We start from the raw sequence: 25,598 nt of genomic DNA on the forward strand, positions 1-25,598 counted from the left end.
CTCAGGAAGTTAAACAGCATATTTTATACAGCAAAGATAAAGATATACAACCAATGCTTCAGGCCTGAGCCCTTCATCAAGGTATGAGCAAAATGTAGGCAGGTGCCTAAATAAAATGATGGGGTGGAGGGGCAGGGGGAGGAGCACAGGCCTACAAGCAAGAGGTAGAGTTTGCGTTCATGGCATCGGGAGCTCCGATGGGCGAGCAGTTGGGTCTGAGGTACAAATCTGCGTTCGAGGCATCAGGAGCTCCGAAGGGAGGGTGGCCATGGGCCGAGGCAAGAGTCTGCATTCGAGATGTCAGGTGCTCCAGTAGGCAGGCGGCTGGGTCTGATGCGAGAGTCCACAGCCGAGGCTCCACATGGGCAGCCTTGGCCAAGGTTGAAACCCATGCTCAGGGTTGCAGAGGCTGCAGTCTCTATGGGTGCGAGTTTGCAATCTTTGATGGATGTCAGGTGAGTGAAGAGCTGGCGGATGAAGACATTGATCCAACAGAGGATGAAGTGCAGGTTGTGGCAAACGAGGTCCAGAGATGTGGCAGCGAAAGAGCAAGTGTCTGCTGATATCTTCTTCATTACTCTCAACAAATTCTACGACAACCCTCGCTTATTTATAGGCAAAGGCACCAACGTGAAATTTATAGAAGTTGCTTAAGACTTGATTTTTATGAGCTAAAACTACAAAACTGAAACAATAAGAAATGTGAGTTACTTTCACTGCTGGAGGGAACCTAGGAAATGTGTCAGAAAATGTCTCCCAACTACCTGCCAATAAAACCTGGAACTTTGTGGTTCAATGTGAGTTTATTGTCATATACATAAATACAATGTATAGAGGTACCAGAATGCTTAATTGCTGCAGCCAAAGAGATACACCAACAATAGCAAAATTTTAAATCACAACAGATGCAAGACTGAAAAAGATTTAATAAATATCAAAGGATAGATTAATAAATATTCACAGTTGAAGTAAGTGTGCTCTATACTGTTTTCCGTCGATTGAGTACATTTAAATGATTGAAGTACTTCAGCCATGTCTTTGGTACTCATTTGACAAGCTTCAATCAAGGGTGAAAGAAAGTAACTTGAATTTCTTACCAGTACAGTTGTTTCAGGTGTGAGATTATTTATGAAGTATCCTTCTTTTGTTAGACTCTAAATTGTCTATCATCATTCATGTGCCGTGTTTGCCACACACATTCTATATGAGGATACCATTATGATCAGAGTAAAAAGTTGGTCATGGAGTAGTGGATGAAAAATAGGGCAAAGGAAGTTTACTTTTAACATGGTTTTTCTTCTCTTGTTCGGGAAGATTGGGAATGTATCAGGGAGAAAAGCAGAATGTTGGACACACTCACTACAATATAGTACAACTCCATTTATCCAAAATGGTCAGAACCAGGCCTATTTCAGATAAATGGTTGATTCAGAGAACTGGTCATTTTTTTTAAAAACAGCCCAGTAGCAACAGCAAATCACTTGTAACAGTGTTTATAAAACAGCAATCAACAATTTAAAGCATTAAAATAGTGCTTAATTCTCACCAAAAGAAATTGCTGGCCACTGCCAATCACCGACACCTCTCCACCAAGACCGCTCTCCTGCCAGGAACCCAAGGTTCTTGCTGCCTCACGGGAGCCTGACGCTCCTCACTGCTGCTGGGAGCCTGAGGTCTGCTGCTGCTGCTAAGAGCCCGACGACGCTGGAGCCCGAAGTCCACTGCTCCCCACCAGAACCCAATGACCCCGGAGCCCAAGGTCTGCTGTTGCCGCCAGGAGCCCAATGTTCCTGCTCAGTTCAGCTCCGAAAAAATTCTGGACAAATAAGAATTTCTGACTTGTTTGAGATAGCTTCATTTAATATTAAAAACATTCAGATAATTGATGACTTTGGAGAATCTGATTTCAGATAATTGGGCTTGATGCCCAGGAATCTATCTCTGCTTTGAATGAACTCAATTAGTGAGTTTCCACAGTTTTCCATGGTAGTGAATTCCAAGGATTTATCCCTCTGCTTGAGGCAATTACTCGACATCTCTGTTCTAAATGGCCTACACTTTATTGCATTCCCCCTGTGTCTGTGTGGGTTTCTTCTGGGTGCTCCAATTTCCTCCCACCCTTCAAAATGTATGAGTGTTGTAGGGTAATTGGGCGACACAGACTCATAGGCTGGAAGGGCCTGTTACCGTGCTATATGTCTAAATTTAATTAAATTATTCTGACACTAATCCCTGGTTCTCAGTTCTATAGCCAGGAAAACATTCACCCTGCATCAAAACCCTGCAAGAATTTTATGTTTTATGTGATCTCCTCTCATTGTTTTAAACTCTAGACTCTCCTCAAAACCTGGAACCAGTATAGTTAATGTTTTCTGCATTTCCTCCACGTGAAATATAACTATTTTTTTGGTAGAAACAAAGCTTTACACAATATTCTAGATTGTTTCACCAAGGCCCTCAATAGCTGTTGTGAGATATTTTATTCCTGTTCTCAAATTCACTTGTAATAAAGGTAGACGGAGCATTTGCCTTCCAAATTGCTTACACTCCTTATTGACTTTTTGTGACTTTGAACATCTGCATGACCTAATCTGTAACCATTTTAAAAAATCACCTTTCTTTCTGTTTGGTGCACTAAAGTGGATAACTACATTTTCCACATTATATTGCATCTGTCATGTTCCTTCCCATTGATTTAGCTTATCTATATCCCCTTGAAGACGCTTTGCAATCTCCCTGCTATTCACAATTCTTCCTCGTCTTGTATCATCAGCAAGTCAAACATATTTCATCCCTTCAGTTAAATTGTTGACATAGATTTTGAACAGAAGGGGCCCAAACACCAATCCTGGTGTTGCCTTACTTGTCTCTGCCTGACAATCTGAAAAAAAAAGATCTGTTTAATTCCTGTCTGTATTCTGACTAATAACCACTTCTCAATCTAGATTTATGTGTGACAAACAGTCTTCGCTCCACTTAATCTTCACTTAATCGAGATTCACTCTAAGGCAGTGGACCAGGAGATCGACCTGACCCCAATGTCCGTGCCCCTCTCTCTTCCAGAATCCAAATTCTGATCCATTCTGTGAATGGTGAAGCCCTCTGGTCGGATCGCAGCATATGGTGTATTCTGATAGTCGGATATCATTGCAGCAAACAACTGAGATTTGTCTCACCTGTCTCAGATAAAGCAGTCTTGCTGAGGTCATCAATTTTAATTTCTATCTGGGACCAAGCACGTTCCAACAAAATTAGAAGGGCCACAAAAAAAATCAGAATGGGCAAAATAATTGCACATTGCTTTGTCTTTGGAGAAAGCCTAAATTGGTATAAATTGAATGTCACTATGCAGGTTTTACTTCAAAAACACACAGAAAATTTTCTTACAAATCCTTGTTAAGAAAAAATTATTAGGAAAAACATTTAAAAAAATACAGACATTTTTGGAAGTATTCTATTCAGGATTCTTTTTAACAAATAGCCAGTCTATGTTGTGCTACCATATTGATCTCTTTAAATTATGTGTAACTCTATGAGATTTTTTTCATTACTGAACTTGCCCAGCAATGCCCATAGATTTTCTGGTATACTTTTGAGAAACACAAACAACTTTACATATATTGTAGTGTTATGATAGACATTAATGTAATGTGGATGTGACTGGGAAATGGGAATCAGGGAATTATCCCCTCTTCATTGGGTGAAGGTGAGAATTTTACACTTGCCAAGGTCAAAATCAGGGGAGTCAACTTTTAATGATCAACCAATTTTAAAGAACAATCTGTGTGTGTTTTAGTTTTGAGTGTGAGCTTACAGTACGTTTGCGTGTTTGCCTGTGCTCACTGCTGAAGTATATCCTTTCTTATTGAGTGCTCCCTGCGAGCTCTAAGCTTTCAAACCAGAAATAAAACTATACTTTAAAAACTACATTAAATGAAGTCTCTTGTTTTAGTAAACAAGCAATTGTTTTGATTGATTTGAACTTGAAACTTGAACAAGAAAATATCAGGCAGGAAGATATTTTCATATCTGTGGAGGATGACCTTCAAGAAATGTTCCAAAGTGATTCAGATACTGTCCCATCCAATGATTCGTCTGAGGATAGTGCATCCTGTAAGATTACTAAGGCAAACATTGGCAATCTTTTTTTATTAGTTTTTCATGGGACATGAAAACCATGAGCAATATTGTATTTGTTCATCTTAGTTGCCCATGAACTGAACGGCCAATAGGTTACGTTGGGTAAGAATGGTAGATTTTTGAGCTTGAATGATATAAGTAAACCATTGAATTTTGGAATAGTCCAATAGGTTCATGATTACCATTACTGTAGTCCACCAGACTGTAAGATTATCGGCACTGATATAGGCCATTGAGCCCATCGAGTCCACTCCACCATTCCATCATGAGCTGTTCCAATCTCCCACTCACCCCCACTCCTTTGCTTTCCCTTCTCCTCATAACCTTTGATATCCTAACTATTCAGATACTGATCAATCTCTGCCTTAAATCCACCCATTGACCTTGGCTCCACAGCCACTAGTGGTAGCAAATTCCAGAGGTTGACCATTCTCTAACTAAAGAAATTCCTCTGCATCTCTGTTTTAAATGGGCACCCTTCAATCAACAACTTGTAATGCATCAGGGTGGACCGTCTCTTGTTTACAGACCACACCATTGTGCTTTGTAAGTGCTTGTCTGTAATCAGCATCAGGAGGAATATAAGGTCGAGTGAGAATCACTGTTGAGAACTCTCGAGGTTTATAGAATGGTCTTCATTTAATCGAGATTTACTCTAAGGCAGTGGACCAGGAGATCGACATGACCCCAATGTCCGTGCCCCTCTCTCTTTCAGAATCCAAATTCTGATCCATTCTGTGAATGGTGAAGCCCTCTGGTCAGATCGTAGCATATGGTGTATTCTGATAGTCAGATATCATTGCAACAAACAACTGAGATTTGTCTCACCTGTCTCAGATAAAGCAGTCTTGCTGAGGTCATCAATTTTAATTTCTAATGACAGGACATTAGTATGGATAGTAGCGGTGGTCTCATTTTCCTGTGCTTCAGTGTAGTTTGGATCTTAACCCACACACCAGGTTTGCAGCCGTGACCTTGGTGGTGGCCTAGCCCTTTAAGGCCTCTGTGTTTCAGCTGTTGCCTGGGGGATTTGAAGATTATTAATGCTAGTCTCTTTCAGATTTCAGATTTACTGTTAGAGTACATACATGACATCACAAACAACCCTGAGATTCTTTTTCTGCAAGCGAGGCAGAATTACCACTTATTGGTAGTACAAAAAAAAACTATGAAGCTTATACATGTAAACAAATAAAGAACTGTAAACAGATAACAAGTGTAAACAAACTGTGCAATACAGAGAGAATTTTTAAAAATCAATAAAGTGCACAAGAGTCCTTAAATGAGTCCCTGATTGAGTTTGTTGTTGAGCAGTCTGATGGTGGAGAGGATAGCAGCTGTTTCTGAACCTGATGGTGTGAGACTAGTGGCACCCATGCCTCTTTCCTGATGGCAGCAGCGAGAACAGAGCAGGTGCTGGTTGGTGAGGGTCTTTGACAATTGCTGCTGCTCTCCGATGGCAGCATTCCCTGTAGATGTACTCAATAATGGGGAAGGTTTTGCCTGAGTTGTGACCACTATCTTTTGGAGGGCTTTATGCTTAGGTGTATTGATGTTTTCATACCAGACAATGATGCAGCTGGTCAGCACATGTTCCACAATATATCTGTAGAATTTTTAGAGTTTCTGATGTCATACCAGACCTCTGTAAACTCCTGTGGAAGTAGAGGCACGGACGTGCTTTCTTCACAATGCCTTTAATGAGGTGTGTCCAGGAAAGATCCTTCAAGATAGTGATTCCCAAGAACTAAAGTTTCTCAACCTCTAATCCCCCAATCACTGGATTGTATACCTCTGACTTTCCCTTCCTGAAGTCAACAATGAGCTCCTTAGTTTTGGTGACATTGGGGGCAAGATTGTTGTTGGTGCACTATTCAGCCAAGTTTTCAATCTCCCTCCTGTATGTTGACTAATCCCCTTTCTTTAAACAACCCGGTATAGTGGTATTGTTGGCATATTTGTAGATGGTGTTATTGTTGTACCAAGCCACACAGTCGTTTGTGTAAAATGAGTAGACCAGGGGGTTAAGAATACAGGTCTGTGGTGCTCCTGTACTGATGGAGATTGTGGTGGAGATGCTCTTGCCAATCCTCACTGATTGTGGTTTGTGAAGAAATCATGATCCAATTACACAGTGGGGTGCTGAGTCCCAGGTCTTGGAGTTTGCTGATCAGTTTTGAGGGGATGATGATTTTAAATGGTGAACTGTAGGTGATAAAGAGCATCCTTTACTGTCTAGGTGTTCCAGGAGCCAGTGAGATGGCATCTGCCACAGTCCTGTTGTTACATATCCATGTGACCACTCAGACAGGTATGCTTCAACACCAATCTTTCAAAACACTTCATCATTGTTGGTGTAAGTGCTACTGGCCCCTGTAATTCCATGGGCTCTCATCTTATTAGGCAACCTCATGTGTGGCACCTTGTCAAAGGCCTTTTGTATGTCCAAATATACAACATCCACTGCATCTCCTTTGTCTAGTCTCCTTGTAGTTTGCTCAAAAAAATGCATTAGATTTGTCAGGCAAGATGTTCACTTAAGGAAACCGTGCTGACTTTAGTCTATCTGCTCTATTCAATGCCCTCTCGTTCAGGCTCCCATCTCCATTGCCAAACTAATTTAAACCCTCCCCAACAGATCTAGCAAACCTGCCCGCCAGGATATTAGTCCCCTTCCTTTTAGTACAGGCCATACCTTTGCCATAAGAGGTCCTGACCAGCTTTAATTCCATATAATTTTTAAAATTAAATGATCTGAGTTTAAATTTCCCAATGCTGATAGGATGTAAACTTGTGTCCTGGATTAATAGTCCAGAATTTACCAAATTCACAGTGTTCTGCATGGGTTTCAGAGATGGAGCCCTTGTTCTTAAATAAAGCTGAGTGGGAGAATGGATCAGCTCATTATGGAATACTGGAGTAGACTCGACAGGCTGAATGGCCTACTTCTGCTCCTGTATCTTATGGTCTATCAATTAGTAATCACGTATTAGTTACCTTTATTGTATGCTCCCCAATTATTGTCAATGAAATACAGGATTAAAAACAACTAAGAAAATAGGCTAAGAGCTGCTGGATTTTTACAAGCTGAGCTTGACCGGCCGCCTGCTCACTGCCACCTGCACCCACCCCCCAACACGCCACATTCAATTTGTTCGGGGGGCTGTGCTCGTTGAACAAAGGCTCAGTGTGTTGTTCATCGAGGCCCAGCACTCCCCTCAAAGCAAGCAATCGATCGCACCATCAGTGTGTACTACAAACACGGCTGTTGTGCTGCTGGTGGGGGCTGCCGTTCTTCCTGAAGCTAGGTGACCAGAACTATACACAGTGTTCAAAATGTGGCCTTACCAATATTACAGCTGTAATAGCATTGGTCAGGGCATTGAGTACAGGGATTGGCACGTTCACTTCTCTAAGAGCTGACGCAAGTATGAATTTAATATTCAATTTAATATTCAATTTAGATTGTACAGATGGATGAATAGAGTGAGTTAAAGGGATATGGATTAAAGGCAAATAGCTGTTTTATGATCTCTGCTTGGAACAAAGGACACTGGAATCTGAAGCCAAATACAATCTGCTGGAGAAACTCAGCAGGTCAAGAAGCATCAGCGGGAGAAAAAAGAATGGTCGATGTTTCGAGCCAAATCTCTTCATCAGAACTGATAGTCTCTGCTTACTTGGAAGTGAATGTGAGTTGATTAAATTTAAAGGCAAATTCCCTGTTGTAACAACTGCATGCATTTATAAATACATGGCTCACCACTAAAGCTAGAATCAGTGCCACTAGCAAAAAGAAATACCGGCTTCCTTAGAGCCTGGTTAGCTCTACCTAGCTGAATTATGTACTTGATTTTGTCTGAACTGGTAACTAAATTTATATTAAAGATGTGGTCTGACTGATGCTCATAGAATTAAGCTTCATGGGAATCACCAGGCCTTATTATGAAAATTCCTTTGTCCCCCATGCTTTTTAAAGTACAGCCTCAATGGTGAACACTGACATAGCTTTCAACTGACTAGTGCAGCATTGCAAAACAAAGCTCTGGACGCCATCTACTGAGAGATATCTAAAACTTGATTTTATAAGATCAGTGATTTAGAAGTAGCCAAACAAGCTAAATGGAATTAAACAAACAAAACAAAAAGGCAAAATGAAGAAGGAAATGTCAGACATAATAATCTGTTATGCTGTTCAGCTGCTATTTATGAGTTTAGGAGAGTGAACGATGGACGAGAGTGCAGTTTTGGCAATATCAGTTTTAATTCTCTCTAAAACTTTCAAGGCTGCTGGAGAGAGGGGGAAATATTTTGTTTCAAATGGGGGCGTGCCTTCATAGTGTAGTCATGTACCCATTTGCAGTGGTAGGAAAAGAATCCCATACACCTCTGAAGGGCTTTTGCGGAGTCTGGGGGTGGCAATTTCTTAAGGGGTGCCAATCTTTCAGGATTGGGGCGGATTTTGCCCTCGCGAACAATGTAGCCCAGAATGGGAAGTTCTGTTGTATTGAAAACACATTTACCCTCGTTAAATGGAAGGTTGAGCTCTCTGGCCGTTGCTAGAAAATTTTTTAGGTTGTTATCATGCTCGGTCTGGGTCTTACCACAGATAATGACATTATCCAGATAGGAGAATGTACCTTGCAACTCATACATGCTAACAATTTTATCCATCTCCTTCTGAAACACTGACACACCATTAGTGAGTCCACTGGCCCTCGCCAGTTTCCAAGGTCGTCACTCCTGCAAAGCCTCCACCTGCTCCAATAAGGAGGTCTTCTCGTGTTCGAAAACAAGCCGAGAGGCTCCACTATTCGTAAACATCTTGTTATATTCTGATTGCGCTGATAGTTGCTAGCCTTGTTTTGGCCATGTCAGTAAATTTTCAATGCCATTTATTTGGCTGTTTTGTGTTATGCTTACAGTAGAATTGCTTGCTTGCTTGATTGTTACCCTAGAAGTTGTTCTTTTAATATTAACCAACTTCTGCCAGGGGGAGACTGTGATCAATCTGTGTCATGCTGTCAGTCTTTTGCTGTACTTAGTTTGCTCTACTGACATTGGACATGTATTATCTCTACCACTAAAGTCACTCCCCTTGGCTATAACTGTGTACGCACTCATTATCATTCATTATTGTACTATTGAGTTTCTACTAATAAAAGCCATGATTCCTGGTTAACTACACAGCCTTTGATTTATTTATTAACTGGCACTTCAGGTTGATAAAGCTCAGACCTGCTCAGTGAGAGCTGCCACTTGCTGCTCAAGCTCCTCTGCTGAATTGGTGTTGTAGCAAATTGCTCTAATTTTGCTTGTTGACTGAGGGCAGTCACCAAAGCCTCTAGCTGCATTGCAGAAGTCGTGGCCATCATGAGGTCAGCAGAGGTCAATTGGTCTAGAGGGTGGACTTCCAAAAGACTCGTACCAGGTATCCTTGAAATCGGGGAGGAAAACAATGCAGAAATGTCTGTTTTCATACATATCCATCAATAAATTCTTCACCATCCAGCCTGCACCATTTTCTGAGCATCTGTGACAACTTTCTGTTATCAAGATTGTCATCAGCAAGAATCTCTGCAATGCTGGACTGTCCAGCCTGTCTATCTGAACCTGGAACCGTGCTGCTGAAGAGTCACGCTCGGACCCGCAAAATGGACCCCCTAGTCCAGCCAGTCCAACTACTGCACACTAATCCCAATTATGCAGCCCACATTAAATTTTCAGACGGGAGCACGGACACAGTACCCCTAAGAGATCTAGCCCTGCCTGCTTTACCCCCTCCACACACCCTCATTCAGAGTGATCTTGAGAGGTGGGATGCACCACCCCAAACTGCAACCCCTAATAAACATTCAGATAGCCAGCATGAGGCTGTGGGGCCTCAGCATGGCCATCTGAATGCTTACTAGGGGTCGCAGGTTGGGGTGGTGCATCCCACCTCTCAAGATCACAATTGAATCCCCTATGACTATTGCCATACCACTCTTTTTCCTGCCCTCTCTCACAGCAGAGCTACTCACGGTGCCATGATCCTGGCTACTGCTGCCTTCCCTGGTGGGCCATCTCCCCCAACAATATCCAAAGCGGCATATCTGTTCTGCAGGGAGATGACTGCAGGCGACTCCTGCACTACCTTCCTAATACTTTTCTTACTGTTGGTCATCCAGACCCTATCCTCTCTACCCTAAAACTGCAGTGTGACCAACTCACCAGCATCTCAGCATCCCGGATGCTCCAAAGTGAGTCCACGCGCAGCTCCGTTGCTGATATGCGGTCAATTAGGAGCTGCAGCTGGACACACTTCCTGCATACGTAATCCCCAGGGACATTGACAGTATCCCTGAGCTCCCACATAGCACAGGAAGAGCATGACACAGGTATGCCTGAATCAAACCCTTTGTGTCAAAATAAATTTAAATGAAAATGGAAAAACTCACCCCTCTATTTTTCTTTACCTGTGCCTCTGCCTCTCTGTGTCAAACCCTCGGTTGTCCCACTCCTTCACCAGTCACTCACTCACTCACTGGGCCACTCCCAGACCTGTTCCTACTTGTATGTGCTGCTAGTCTTTGAAAACAACTACTCTACAACCCTAGACAATTTACTCAATTTCCCTCACCTGAACTCTCTATCTAATCACTGCCTCAATACTTACCTTGCCGTCAGACATTCCACACCCTTCCTCCACTCGATGACTCTGACTACTCGACCAAACTAACATTATGTCACTCTCTCCAACAATATCAAATAAAATTAACTTTAAAAAGTTCAGAGTAAGTTTGAAATACCTCAATCCAATATTTCTCAAGACTCTGACATGTCCAAAACAAATTATTTAATCATGCATCTCCATTGTCACATTTATCACAATGAAGAGATAAATCCACTTTAAAAATGAGATAGTTTAACGTTGGATATGTGAGCCCTATGGATACTTTAAATTGTAGGAGAGAGTGTGGGCACAGAAAGAAGTGGTATTGACCAATTTGAAAATTACATTCCAAGTTTTTTTGAGGAATTAAAAGGTATACGTCCAGCTCTCAGGCTTTTTAAATTTATCTGAGGAATCCTCTCTTATTTCCAACAATGCATCATATATGCTAGGTATTGAACCAATATAGAAAGGTTGTAAATTAAAAATTACATCAATTAAATTCTTATCAGTCTTTTTAGTAAATGTATATAATTGAGATCGTAAAAAATCTCTAATCTATAGATAACAAAAAAATGAATATTTGATAGGCCATATTTAACTGAAAGTTTTTCATAGGAAGCGATACTCACCTCAACAAATAAATCTTTAAAACATTTAATGCCCAATTTATACCATTCTTTAAAAGTTACATTAATTAAGGGAGGTTTAAAAAAATCATTAGAATAAAAAAGGACTGGAGAGAGAAAATCTCATGAAACCAAAATGTTTTCTAAATTGTATCCAAATCCTCAAAATATGATTAACCACTGGATTATTAGTTAATTTATTTAAAGATATAGGAAGTGAGGATCCAAGAAGAGAAATGAGAGAACATTTTGTAACAGATTTAGATTCAGAAGACCCATATTGGACCCATATTATCCAAAGCATAATACTTTTCTCCCAGACCTGAAGCCCCACAGCCTCACGCTGGCTCTCTGAATGTTTACTAGGGGTTGCAGTTTGGAGTGGTGCATCCCACCTCTCAAGATCACTCTGAATGAGGGCGTGTGGAGGGGGTAAAGCAGGCAGGGCTAGATCTCTTACTGTGTCTGTGCTCCCGTCTGAAAATTTAATGTGGGCTGCATAATTGGGATTAGTGTGCAGTAGTTGGACTGGCTGGACTAAGGGGTCTGTTTTGCGCATCCGAGCGTGACTCTTCAGCAGCACGGTTCCAGGTTCAGATAGACAGGCTGGACAGTCCAGCATTGCAGAGATTCTTGCTGATGACAATCTTGATAACAGAAAGTTGCACCACCCCAATCTGCGACAAGTAGGAACAGGTCTGGGAGTGACCCCTAGTTTCGTATATTGACTGCCCAATAATAAAACCTAAAGTTTAGTAAAGCTAAACCTCCATTCTTTTTAAGTTTTTGTAAGTGGACTTTATTTTGACGAGGCTGTTTATTCTTCCATATGTAAGATAAGGTTGAGTCAAGGGAATCAAAAAGAGATTAAGGAATAAAAAGAGGCAAACCTTGAAAAGGGTATAAAATTTAGGTAATATATTTATTTTAATACAGTTGATTCGACCAACCAATGATAAAGGGGCAACTTATTTGATAATACCCCTTTCACATGTTTGATTAAGGTGACAAAATTTTCTCAGAATAAGTTTTTTTAATGGTTTTTAGAAAATTGTTACACCTAAATAGGTAAGTTGATTTCTTACAATTTTTAATCATGGAATCTGCACATAGTTCCTTCCATGTTTCATTCTTTATTCGTATATTTAAATCTTTTTCCTAATCTTGTTTGGGTTTATATATTGCTTCAACACTTTCCTTGTATTGCAATTTGCTATAATGTTTGTAATAATTTTTTTTTACTATCTCAGTGTCTGTAATTAAGAATTCATACCTCAGGTAATCTTAGTAACCAGGTAGTTCCCAATTTTTCTATTAAATAAGTTTTCAGCTGTTAGTATGAAAATATTGTACCATGTGATATTCTACATTTATTTTTTAACTGTTCAAATGTCAATAAATTATTTCCCAAGAAGCAATCTTTTATTCTTTCAAATCCTTTTCTTGCTCATTCCTTAAAAAAATAAATTGTCTATTGTAAAAGGAGTTAATGGGTTTTGCACTAGTAACATTTTTGGTATTTGATAATTTATCATCCTTTGCTCCATATTTTTATATATGATATTGTACTTGTGTTTGGGCAGTTGCAGCGGTTTCTTGGACTGGTTAATTTCAACCGTCGTTTCTTACCGAAAATGGCTGCATCCCTCTTGCCCCTGACCAACCAACTTAAAGGATCTGATTAGTTATCTTCTAAAAGACCATTGCATTTGCTCAAAGATGCCATCCATGCTTTCAACGAGGTGAAGACTACCCTTTTGGAAACTATGATCTGGTGCATCAGAAGCCCAGTGCTGTCCTCTCTCTCACTACGGATACCTCTGAGAGTGCAGTTGGGGCTGTATTAGAGCAAAACAATTGGTGGGATATTGGAGCTGCTGGCATTCTTTTCAGTCAAACTGTCACCTGTTCAGGCAAAATACAGTACTTTCAAGAGCGAACTCTTAGCCACCTACCTCACAGTGTGGCATTTCCTTTTCTAGTGGGAAAAACCGAGTTTCTACCATTTATACCAAATGCTTATATATACTGTGTGTACAAGCCAACACCACTATTCACCCCATGATGTGCAGCACTTGGTGTTCCTTCTGCAGTTTTCCTTTGACATGCAGCACATCGAAGGGATGGTAAATTCTGTGGCCAACACCTTGTCCAGGCGAGATATTGATGCCTTACAATCAACGGCGGTGATTGATTTCATGAAAATGGCTCGGTCACAACACAATTATCCCAATCTCATTTGGTACTGCCAGATCAACACAGGTCTCTGCCTAAAAGACATGCACCGAGACGACTCAGGTGAGACGGTAACTTGTGACTTTTCCACAGGCTAACCAAGGCCTTTTGTACCCACAGCTATGTGGTGGGAGATTTTCATTGCCCTCCATAACATGTCAGATCAGGCAAAAAGACATCAGTCGGGTTGATTATGGATCACTTTACTTGGCCTCGCATCAAGCAGGATATTGGATTATGGACAAGGATCTGTGTGCCATGTCAGTGTTCGAAAGACTGGAGACACATGAAGTCCAAGCTTGGAGGTTTTCCTGTTCCAGATGCTTTTTTCACTCATGTGCACTTGGATTTGGTCAGACCACTCCCTCCATTGAGAGAATTCACTTATCTAATTATGTCCTTCCAAAATGTAACACCTTACACGGAACTGCATTAAATTTCATCTGTTATTTTTCCAGCTGGTCCAGATGCCTTTGCAAGCTTTGAAAACCTTCACTGTCCACAACATCTCCAATCTTACTGTTATCTGCAAATTTGCTGATCCAATTTACCACATTATCATCCAGGTCATTGATATAGATGACAAACAGCCATGGTCCCAGCACCAATCCCTTAGGCACACCACTAGTTAAAGGCCTCCAGTCTGAGAAGCAATCATCCATCACTAGACTCTGGCTTTTCCCATTCAGTCATTGTTGAATCCAGTTTACTAATTCATCATGAATACCAAGTGACTGAACCTTCCTGACTAACCTATATGGGACCTTGTCAAAGTCCATTAAAGTCCATGTCTTCTTCTTCTTTGGCTTGGCTTCGCGGACGAAGATTTATGGAGGGGGTAAAAAGTCCACGTCAGCTGCAGGCTCGTTTGTGGCTGACAAGTCCGATGCGGGACAGGCAGACACGATTGCAGCGGTTGCAGGGGAAAATTGGTTGGTTGGGGTTGGGTGTTGGGTTTTTCCTCCTTTGCCTTTTGTCAGTGAGGTAGGCTCTGCGGTCTTCTTCAAAGGAGGTTGCTGCCCGCCAAACTGTGAGGCGCCAAGATGCACGGTTTGAGGCGATATCAGCCCACTGGCGGTGGTCAATGTGGCAGGCACCAAGAGATTTCTTTAGGCAGTCCTTGTACCTTTTCTTTGGTGCACCTCTGTCACGGTGGCCAGTGGAGAGCTCGCCATATAACACGATCTTGGGAAGGCGATGGTCCTCCATTCTGAAGACGTGACCCATCCAGCGCAGCTGGATGTTCAGCAGCGTGGACTCGATGCTGTCGACCTCTGCCATCTCGAATACTTCAACGTTAGGGATGTAAGCGCTCCAATGGATGTTGAGGATGGAGCGGAGACAACGCTGGTGGAAGCGTTCTAGGAGCCGTAGGTGGTGCCGGTAGAGGACCCATGATTCGGAGCCGAACAGGAGTGTGGGTATGACAACGGCTCTGTATACGCTTATCTTTGTGAGGTTTTTCAGTTGGTTGTTTTTCCAGACTCTTTTGTGTAGTCTTCCAAAGGCGCTATTTGCCTTGGCGAGTCTGTTGTCTATCTCATTGTCGATCCTTGCATCTGATGAAATGGTGCAGCCGAGATAGGTAAACTGGTTGACCGTTTTGAGTTTTGTGTGCCCGATGGAGATGTGGGGGGGCTGGTAATCATGGTGGGGAGCTGGCTGATGGAGGACCTCAGTTTTCTTCAGGCTGACTTCCAGGCCAAACATTTTGGCAGTTTCCGCAAAGCAGGACGTCAAGCGCTGAAGAGCTGGCTCTGAATGGGCAACTAAAGCGGCATCGTCTGCAAAGAGTAGTTCACGGACAAGTTTCTCTTGTGTCTTGGTGTGAGCTTGCAGGCGCCTCAGATTGAAGAGACTGCCATCCGTGCGGTACCGGATGTAAACAGCGTCTTCATTGTTGGGGTCTTTCATGGCTTGGTTCAGCATCATGCTGAAGAAGATTGAAAAGAGGGTTGGTGCCAGAACACAGCCTTGCTTCACACCATTGTTAATGGAGAAGGGTTCAGAGAGCTCATTGCTGTATCTGACCCGACCTTGTTGGTTTTCGTGCAGTTGGATAATCATGTTGAGGAACTTTGGGGGACATCCGATGCGCTCTAGTATTTGCCAAAGCCCTTTCCTGCTCACGGTGTCGAAGGCTTTGGTGAGGTCAACAAAGGTGATGTAGAGTCCTTTGTTTTGTTCTCTGCATTTTTCTTGGAGCTGTCTGAGGGCAAAGACCATGTCAGTAGTTCCTCTGTTTGCGCGAAAGCCGCACTGTGATTCTGGGAGAATATTCTCGGCGACACTAGGTATTATTCTGTTTAGTAGAATCCTAGCGAAGATTTTGCCTGCAATGGAGAGCAACGTGATTCCCCTGTAGTTTGAGCAGTCTGATTTCTCGCCTTTGTTTTTGTACAGGGTGATGATGGTGGCATCACGAAGATCCTGAGGCAGTCCATGTAGGGCAACATCAACAGCCTTTCCTTTGTCAACTTTCCTGGTAATCACCTCAAAAAACTCTAAAAGATTGATTAAACGACCTACCACGCACAAAGCCATATTGACGTCCTAATCAGTCTTTGGCTATCCAAATACTTGTATAACCAACCTCTTTGAACACCTTACAACAATTAGCCTACTACTGACATAAGGCTATTTTGGTGCCTTGTTAAAACACAGAATAATGTAAGCTACCCTCCAGCACCACACCTCTGGCTAAGAACATTTTAAATATTTCTGCCAGAACACCTGCAATTTCTATGCTAGCCTCCCTCAAGGTCCGAGGGAATATTTTGTCAGTCCCTGGGAATTTATTCACCCTTATTTGCTTTAATCTGTAGAGGTTCATGACCTCACTGCTCATCTTCTTTACTGCCCACAACTCTGTACCTGAGTGGATACTCATGAAAAAAAAAATTAAGATCTTCTCCATCTCTTTTGGCTCTATACAAAGCTGACCATTCTGATCTTCAAGGGGACCAATTTTGTTATTTACTTTCCATTTGCTCTTAATATTCCTGGTAGAAACCCCTAGGAATTTCCTTCACACTGTCTGCTAATGCAACCTCATGTCTTATTTTAGCCTTCTTGATTTATTTCTTGCAATTTTTATATTCCTCACGTATTTAATTTGTTCCATGTTGCCTATCCCTGCTATACACCTGTCTTCTTCGGAACTAGATCCCTAATATTCTTTGAAAACAAAGGTTCCCTATGCCTGCTAACTTTGCCTTTAATCTGGATGGGAACATACAAACCTTTACTCTCATAATTTGAAGGTCTTCCATTTACCTCACACATCCTTGCACGCCTAATCCATGCAATCTAGATCCTTTCTCAGTTCCTCAAAATTGGGCTTCCTTCAATTTAGTATCTCAACCTGGGACCCACATCATTAACTTGAAACTAATGGCATTATGATCATTAGACCCAAAATATTCCCCTGCACATGCATTTGTTACTTTTCCTGTCTTGTTCCCTAATAGGAGATCAAGTATTGCATTCTCTCTTGTTGTTACCTCTATATAACTTTCTTGAACACATTTGACAAACTTCAAGCCATCCAGCCCTTTTACAGTATGAGAGTCCCAGTCAATATGTGGAAAATTAATATCTACTATCACAACTTTATGTTTCCTGCAACTGTTGTTATCTCTCGACAGATTTGCTCCTCCAATTCCTGTTGACTATTGGGTAGTCTATAATACAACTCCATGAGTGTGATCATCCCTTTCCTGTTCCTCAGCTCCACCCATACAGCCTCAGTGGATGAGGAATGTGGTCTGACCTGCTTGAGTACAGCTGTGGTATTTTCCCTGACCAACAATACCTCACTTTCTCCCCCCCCTCCCCCCTTTCATACCCCCTGCCCTATTGCCTCTGAAATAAGAGAAGCCTGGAGCATTGATCTGCCCCTCCTGCAACCAAGTTTCACTAATGGCCACAATGTCATATAATTCCACTTGTCAATTCATGTCCTAAGATCATTTGCCTTTCCTACAAAACTCCTTGCATTAAAATAGATGCAGCGGAGAACATTTCCACCTCCTACAACCCGTTGACTTCTAACTTTGCATGCAATGTTTCAAATAATCTTTTCCCTCTTTCACTCCTTTATCTGTTTGACCTGGTTCCCATCACCCCCTCCCCCCCACAGAACAGCACTAGCAAACCTTCCTGCAAGGGTACTAGTTGCCCTCCAGTTCAGATGCATACTCTCTCGTCAGAACAGGTCCCACCTTCCCTGGAAGAGAGCCCAATGATCCATGCACCATGCCTTTAGCATTAATATCCTATTTCTAACCTGTAACTCCTGTCTATCACCCCCCTCTGCTTCCCAAATGATCTGGATTTCATCTAACTTTAGCTCCAATTCCTTAACTCACCTTGTCAGGAGCTTCAACTCTATGCACTTCTTACAGATGAAGTCAGGGATACTGCTGGCTTCCCTGATGACCCACATTCTGCAACAGGAGCATTTCCTTGCCTTGGCTGCCATTTCCCACTCTATATGACGAGAGGAAAAGTTCTATGATATATAAAATCTGCCCTTACCAGATCCCACCTGGTGAATCCTTTTTGTTCCTCAAATAGGGTGGCCCTTTCTTACTTCAACTCCTGCAACACAACCTCATCCTCTTTTCGTGAAGCCTCTCGAGCCAAACCATTACCACTCTGACTCAGTCCACTCTAACAATGACTGTTACATCATCGACCACTCCGCTACACACTCCTTCACTTTTATTGTGATATTTAGGTCACCTGATCTCGATTGCCCTTCAACTGATTAATTTGATTGCCCAATCCTCTGCTATCTGACGATCCTCTCCCTTTTCAACCCTTTTGTCTTCAACTGTTGAACTCGATTTATTTTCTGTATTTCAGTGTATTTACATTTCTTCCCCTTCTCCATCTATTACCACCTGCCTTTGGGACCGTGTTCCTCCCCCTCCCCATCCCTGCTCCCATTTTGTTCGGGCACCTACTAACATTTTTCCATTCCCGATGAAGGCCTGAAGCCCGAAACGTTTGTTATGTACCTCTATCTGTATGACCTGCTGAATTTCTCCAGCATTGTGGTTTTACTTCAACCATGGTCCCTGCAGACATTTGTGTTTTACTTTTTACATTTCTTTCTTTGCATTTCTCTATTACATGTCTGTATCTTTTGTTGAATACAATTTTTTGCACTAGTGATAAGTAGAAATTCTGTTTGGCCTGCAGCCAAAAGAATCTCAGGACTATATATGATGTTATATATGTACTCTGACAATAAATCTGAACTTTGACTTGCTGAGTTCTTCCAGCATTCTGTGTTGTGACTGATTTCTGGCTGTATCTTGTTGAAACTGGTCTGCTGCCTGCATTCACTATCTGCTGCACTCATCCACCTGCACTCACCTGAATGAGCTGACACTCCACACCCAACAGGCATCTGGCACGGGGGGGGGGGGGGGGGGGAGTGGGCAATGAACACATCTCCAGTACCATATGATACAAATCAACTGATCTATTTTCTTGCAATTAGAAACCCTTTACTATACTAACAAATCAACAAAAGCATTAAAATAAAGAAACTAATTCATTTACCTTTTTCTAGTGTTAACAGTTCCATTCAAATGAACAGGATTGCATTCAGTGCATCAGTCAACATCATATATTGCATCCAAACCCTTTTGGTGCATTGATACACCACACCTAGGTTCACTGGTGAATCCAGGAATGTAGCAGCCCATTAGATCTGCTGTCATCTGACCTGTAGTTTGCCCAGGCTTGGCAGGGTATGGGTAAAACTCTGAGACAAGTCAAGCAAAAAGCAATAATTGGCAGGCTGTTCCCTACAGAACGATTGGCTGTCAGTCAGGTTAATTTAGCCCATTGCCCACCACAGGATCTCAGGAAGTGTCCTTTTGATCTTTTGAGCTGTTCTGCCAGTCAATTTGATTAAAGTTGAGCTGTATCTCTCCATTTGGATTCACATGTCTTGGTTTGATTTTAAATGATAATGAATAATTTACTGGTACTTGAAAACATTGTAGAAATGAAAGCTAAAAGTAACTTTTTAGCTTTATTCCTCTTCCCTCCTCCCAGCTCATAATTTACATCTCTTTAAATACTCTTTTTTAATCATAATTGTAGTTTTAGCCTCCACCGTCCTTGAGGCAGTTGTTCCCACACCACCATAACTGTTTATGTGATCTTATTTTCATTAAATCCCCTCTAATCTTATTAAACATAAATTAATTTCCACAGTTATCAATCCATCCGATTCGTTTGGAACTGATAACGCAACTTGAAGTGGTTGATGCATGCCATTCCCAGAACGTGTACTTAATGGCAGAGAAACAACTGAATAGGAATCCTCCTCTGCAAAAGTGGAAAATAATGTCATAATTTCAAGTGAAAAGGATGAATAAACTGCAGCTTAAATTGATAATTAAAGTCAACAATTTCATTATTTATGTATCTATTTCACCCCAAGAGAGGAGAGTTAGGGCAACACAGTAACACAGCTATTAGAGTTTCGTTCTGGTTTTGAGTGTTGTTAGGTGCCATTTGTGCCTTTTTTCCTGTGATTGCATGGGATGGTCACATATCCAAAGATGTGCAGGTTGGTAGATTAAATAGATCACTGTAAACAGTTGTATCATGGCCTGGACATTGCCCTTAAGTGTGTAAATTAATGGTACAATCTGGGGTAGGATGGAGAAATACATGGGAATGTGAGGAGAATAAAATGGACTTGTCCAGGATTAATTTCAAAATGGATGAATGATGGTCTGCAAGGATTGAAGAGCTTGTTTCTGTGTTGTATTTCTCAATCGCAACTACTTCAGCACTCACGTGTAATGAATGTAAATACTATTAATGTAGGAGGCCTTTTAAAAGAAAAATAACTAAAGCAAAATAAGTGTTATTGGGTGGTGAAAATAAAAGTTTACAAAAATGCTTGAAGCTGTCACTAGATGTCAGTGTGCAACCATTCCAGGATTCCCCACATTGCATCATTCCACATGAAAATAAATCTGTTAAAGTTTCAACCTTAAGGGTTTTTGATCACTTCAAGTTTATATGATGCAATAAGTTATTCTTAAGCAAATATAGGTTCAGGAAAAGAGCTGTTAAGGGCATAAAACAAATAACGGTCAGTGTAGTAATATAATTAGCACAATGCTATAACAGCGCCAGCGACCAGGGTTAGAATCTGGAACGGTAAGGAGTTTGTACGTTTTCTGTGTGTCCACTTAGATTTCTTCTAGGTGTTCTGGTTTCTTCTCGCATTCCAAAGACATACAGGGTTAATTGATCACATGGGTGCATTTGGTTTGTGGGTCAGAAGAGCCTGTTACCGTGCTGTATTTCTATATTTAAAAAAAAATTAATTAGTATTAATAACAGTGATTTTTAACAGAGAACAGTTCTCTGGGATTGTACATCTGGAAATTTCATTCATCAGCTTTTATCCTCTGTCTGAAGAATGAAGAAGAAAATAGAAACAGAGAGTCTACAAATACTGGAATCTTGAACAAACACTGGAGCTGATGGAGGAACTTAACAGGTCAGGCAGCATCCATGGGTAGAGCCAGTCAGTGGTTCGGGTCTCGACTTGATGGACACTACATTGAATTTCCAACTAGGACACTTGTGTTGTTCACTATCCGTCAGCATTTACCTGTGCCAGATGCAGAAGGCTGGACAATCTGAATTTACACCCCAAAGCCATGGTGGCTAGCAACAAGGAGAAAAGAATTGCTGAGGACCATTGTGGGTTTCTTCGAGAGCATCTGATATGAAACAAGGGAGGTGGAGGTGTTTAAAAAAACTTAGAATTGTAAATAATTTTAAAAATAGTCAGGAAAAAAAAACTCTGGGAAATGATGAAACACATTAAAAGTAATAAAAAGAATAAGAAATAGCTTCCAGATCATAAATCCTCATTGAAAGAAATCTGGATTGGGATGTCACACGGAGTCTGGTCAAAGGGAATCCTGCCATGTTTGGATCCACTGACAGTAGAGCAATAGATGCCCGGGATTACTGTGTTCCCATCTCTCTGCAGACTATGAGTAACTAAGACCATGTAAATCCAAAACATATTTGTGTTGAAATGCAGTACAGAGATGTCCCCAGGTTATGAACAAAATCCGTTCCAATTTATCTAAAAATTCGACTTAAAGCAAGACAAAGGAACAGATACATACAGTTCTTATTTAGCATCAGTTAGTCAAATATTTGTCTTGGTACTGTTAAAAGAAAATTAAAGAAACAATTCTTAAAACAGTTTAGATAGAAAAAAAGAAAATTATTAAAAGTTAACACTCTTGTTCCATTGATGCCTTGCATACCGACCGGAAGGGGTATTTGCGCATATGCAAATTGAAGGCGCAATTTGTTCTAAGTACGAGTTGTCCATAAGTTGGACATTTGTAACGTGGAGAATCCCTGTAAAATACTGTACCAAGGGAGTAGAAATATACACTGAAGATTATTGGCTTGAACATTGAACGAGAAATAACCATGAAACAACATACATCTATCATTAATAAAGTGTAAATAACCTGTAGCATCCTTCATAGTTAAGTATAGAGAAAGATGATAGTAGGAGGAATAAAATGCTTCCATACCAGATGAGACTAGTCTTCAGTTTCTTTATTGTCTCCTTAATGCCACTTTGCCATTTACCTTCACTGATATGTAATTTACAGCAGCCAATTAACCTACCAGCACACTACAGGGACATGAAAAGAGCCAAAAGAAACCTGTGATCACAAGGACGACAGAAACCCCACACTGACAACACTGGAGGTCAGGAAAGAACTCAAATTCTTAAAGCTGTGAGGTAATCAAATTAGCCATCAGGCAACTGTGCCATCTTGCACCATCACCACCATGCAAGATAATCCTTTCAAAAACCCTTCTATTTGTTCTGTCCTCTCCCCTCCTACTTTCTATGATTTTATGCCATCTGATTTGTGTCTTTTTCCTTTTACAATGAAAAAGTGTCAGTGTGAACCATAGCTGTTTCTGCAGAGACAATGTCTGATCTATTGAGTGTTTCTGGCCCTTTGTATATTTATTTCTGATTTTAACCATCTGCAGGGATTTGATTTTATGGTAATGACCACGAAAAATACTTCTTACCGACTTTGTTGTGCATTTTGAATCTGCAGCTTTTTACCTGTAGAACTCTGCACAAAACCCACGTGATTCCAGATGAGCTCAACTGCTCAGTCCACCTTAATTTTAAAATTTCAATGGTTCATGTTCCACCCTTCCCAACCTCTACAGCGATGTAGGTACCGTTTAGAAAATCCAACAACTTTACTGTTTATTTCAAGGAAATTGAACACTAAATTGGGGAAGTTTCATTTCAATTGAATAGAGCATTGGAAAAACTACATCTGGAGTACTGAATAAAATATTAATCTCCTTACTTTGCTGTGTAAATGCATTGGCAACAGTTTGGAAGAGATTTACTTGACTGATACCTGGAATGGACAGGTTGTGTTTTGAGCGGGGGGGGGGGGGGGGAGAAAAACACAGAAATGCTCGAGGAATTCTCAGAATCAGAATTTATCATCGTGAACAAGTCACAAAATTTGGTGCTTTTGCTTCAGCGTCATAGTGGAAACATTCATATTATAAAGCATCTTACATCAATAAATATTTTAAAAAATAATAGTGTACAAAAAGTAAGGCAGTGTCTTTGGTTCATTGATTATTCAGGAATCTAGTGGCAGAGGCGAATAAGCTGTCCTTGTGCCGCTGAGTGCTCATCTTTAGGTTCCTGTACCTTTTTCCTGATGGCCTGGGTGGTGAGGGTCTTTGAGGATAGAAGCTGCTTTTTTAAGACACTGTCTCATGTAGATGTTCTTGATGGAGTGAAGTCTGGTGCCTGCGATATCATTGGCCGAGTTAACAACCTTTTGGAATTTTTTTTTGTCCTGAGATGTGGCACAGACAGTAATGCGATCAGCCAGAATGCCCTCCATGGTACACCTGCAGAAGCTTTCAAGAGACTTTGAGAATTCTATAGGTAAGTATATAAAACCAATGTTTTGAGCCTGAGCCCTTCTTCAGGGTGTTAGAATTGATGCAAACAAGAGGTCTTGACAGAGTGGATGAGGAGAGAATATTTCCTTGTCTTGAGAGAATCTGGAACAAATTATCTGTATTTGAAAGGGCTCATTCATTTAAGGTAGAGATAAGGTAAAATAAAATTCCCATCTTCATGAGTCCTTGCAACTTACAAGACAGTGGAGGTTGAGGTGAATTCTTGATAAGCAAAGGGGTGAAAGTTGATCAGGGCAATAAGAATGTCAGACTGTGTTGACAGTGATCAACCATGATTGCATGAAGTGGCAGTGTATACTTGCAGGTCTGCATGTATTTGTATGTATGTTCACCTGTGGAGAGCAGTTTGGAGGGTCCAAGAAGTGATGAGTTTGAACACAGTTCAATGACAAGTAAAGCTCTTTATTTAGATGTGGGAGGAAGTGCAACAGGGATCTCACACAAACACACAAAGAAGCTACACACAATTCATACTTATCAGACACTGGTTAATCACTGATAATTGCACCTCCCCACTGTGAAATGAGGGTTAAACAAACAGTACCCACCACCCACAGCACAGTATTCCACTTAATGTGTTGGCTATTACATAGGTTATATAAAAATAACAGCAAGCATTAATCATTTAGTCCTGTTGTGCCATTCAATACTAATTGACTGATCCCCTATTTCAATAATCTACCCCACTCTCTCCCCATTCCCTGTACCCTTCTTAAATATGTTTAGTGCCTTGGCCTCTATCACCTTCTCTGGTGGAGAATTCCACAGGTTCACCAGCCACTGAGTGAGAAATCTTTCCTTATCTCAGCCCCAAATGTCTTGCTCCGCTTCCTGAGAATGTGACCCCTTTATTTAGCCTCTTCCCTAATAAACAATCAGAAATTTGAACATTTCAATGATAGGTTTTTATTTTTCTGACGTCAAAAGAATGCAAGTCTGGTTGTTCCAATCCCTCCTCATGAGTCTGTGTAACCATTCCAGGAATGAGACTGGTGAGTCCTTCTTGTATTCTATGATAAATTTATTCACCTCCATCATGTATTTGCACTCTCATTCAATTTTAAAATTCTGCTAAAAGTTCTTTCAAACATTTTCTCACACAACTTGCAATCCTACTTTCTATTATTGCCAAACTCAGAAATCTTACATTAATTTCCTAATTCAAATCATTCACAAATATTATTAATCAGAGCCTATGCACTGATAACCAGATTACTCCTCCCAGTCACTTCCCTGCTGGGCTAAAATAAATGGCACTTATTTCATATCTATAAATTACCAGCAAGATGGAAATCATTGGTGCTTAGTAAAGTACAAGCTTCATGCCTTGTTTGACATCCTCGTTCTTGAATATTATTTTCTACTGATGCTGAAAAGCCCTGCAAGCACTCTACGGGTGACCCAAACTATAATTGTGAGAGTTTAAAATAATTTATTTGACGTCATTACAATGGAAATAAGAAGACATTCTGTCATCCTGGCTGTTCTTACATGGAATAATGTTGGCAGTGGGATTATAAATGTGCTTTAATAGTCAATTCCCAGATGAATACTTGTTAACAATGATATTATCAAAAGTACTATCAAACTGAGAAATTAAGAGTCGAAAACAAATCCGTCATTTATGATTTGTGTCAATACCAAATTAAAATTTTAAAGTGCAATTCCTTTTCCCCTTTGTATTACTGATTTAAATATACCAAGGACTCCTTACTTTGTTCAACTGAAATTTTCAATGAAGCACATTTGTGCCTAGAACAGAACGGACATCAAATATTGGTCTATAATAAACCAACAGGAGCCACACTGGACAAATGAAGCTTTAACCATCTGTGAAAGACATCAATGCCATAATATTGGTGTTATCTTCCTTTTTTAAC

General features: G+C 40.9%; 1 protein-coding gene and 1 long non-coding RNA gene across 9 annotated transcripts in view; one reads left to right on the top strand and one right to left on the bottom strand.

The window, feature by feature from the left end:
- LOC138758632 (uncharacterized) overlaps positions 1-25,598 on the top strand; it is a 69,670-nt gene that overhangs the window by 26,392 nt on the left and 17,680 nt on the right. The gene's annotated exons all lie outside the window — the stretch shown is intronic.
- The window catches only part of LOC138758565 (KN motif and ankyrin repeat domain-containing protein 1-like), a 326,554-nt gene continuing 321,739 nt past the window's right edge, over positions 20,784-25,598 (bottom strand). For all 7 annotated transcript variants that reach the window (XM_069927715.1, XM_069927732.1, XM_069927666.1 and 4 more), the window contains one exon: positions 20,784-21,005. In XM_069927715.1, the coding sequence (XP_069783816.1) occupies positions 20,943-21,005 (63 nt within the window). In that variant the 3' untranslated portion in view covers positions 20,784-20,942. The remainder of the gene's footprint in view (positions 21,006-25,598) is intronic.

Source organism: Narcine bancroftii, chromosome 1, assembly GCF_036971445.1.
Source record: "Narcine bancroftii isolate sNarBan1 chromosome 1, sNarBan1.hap1, whole genome shotgun sequence".
Lineage (NCBI taxonomy): Eukaryota > Metazoa > Chordata > Chondrichthyes > Torpediniformes > Narcinidae > Narcine > Narcine bancroftii.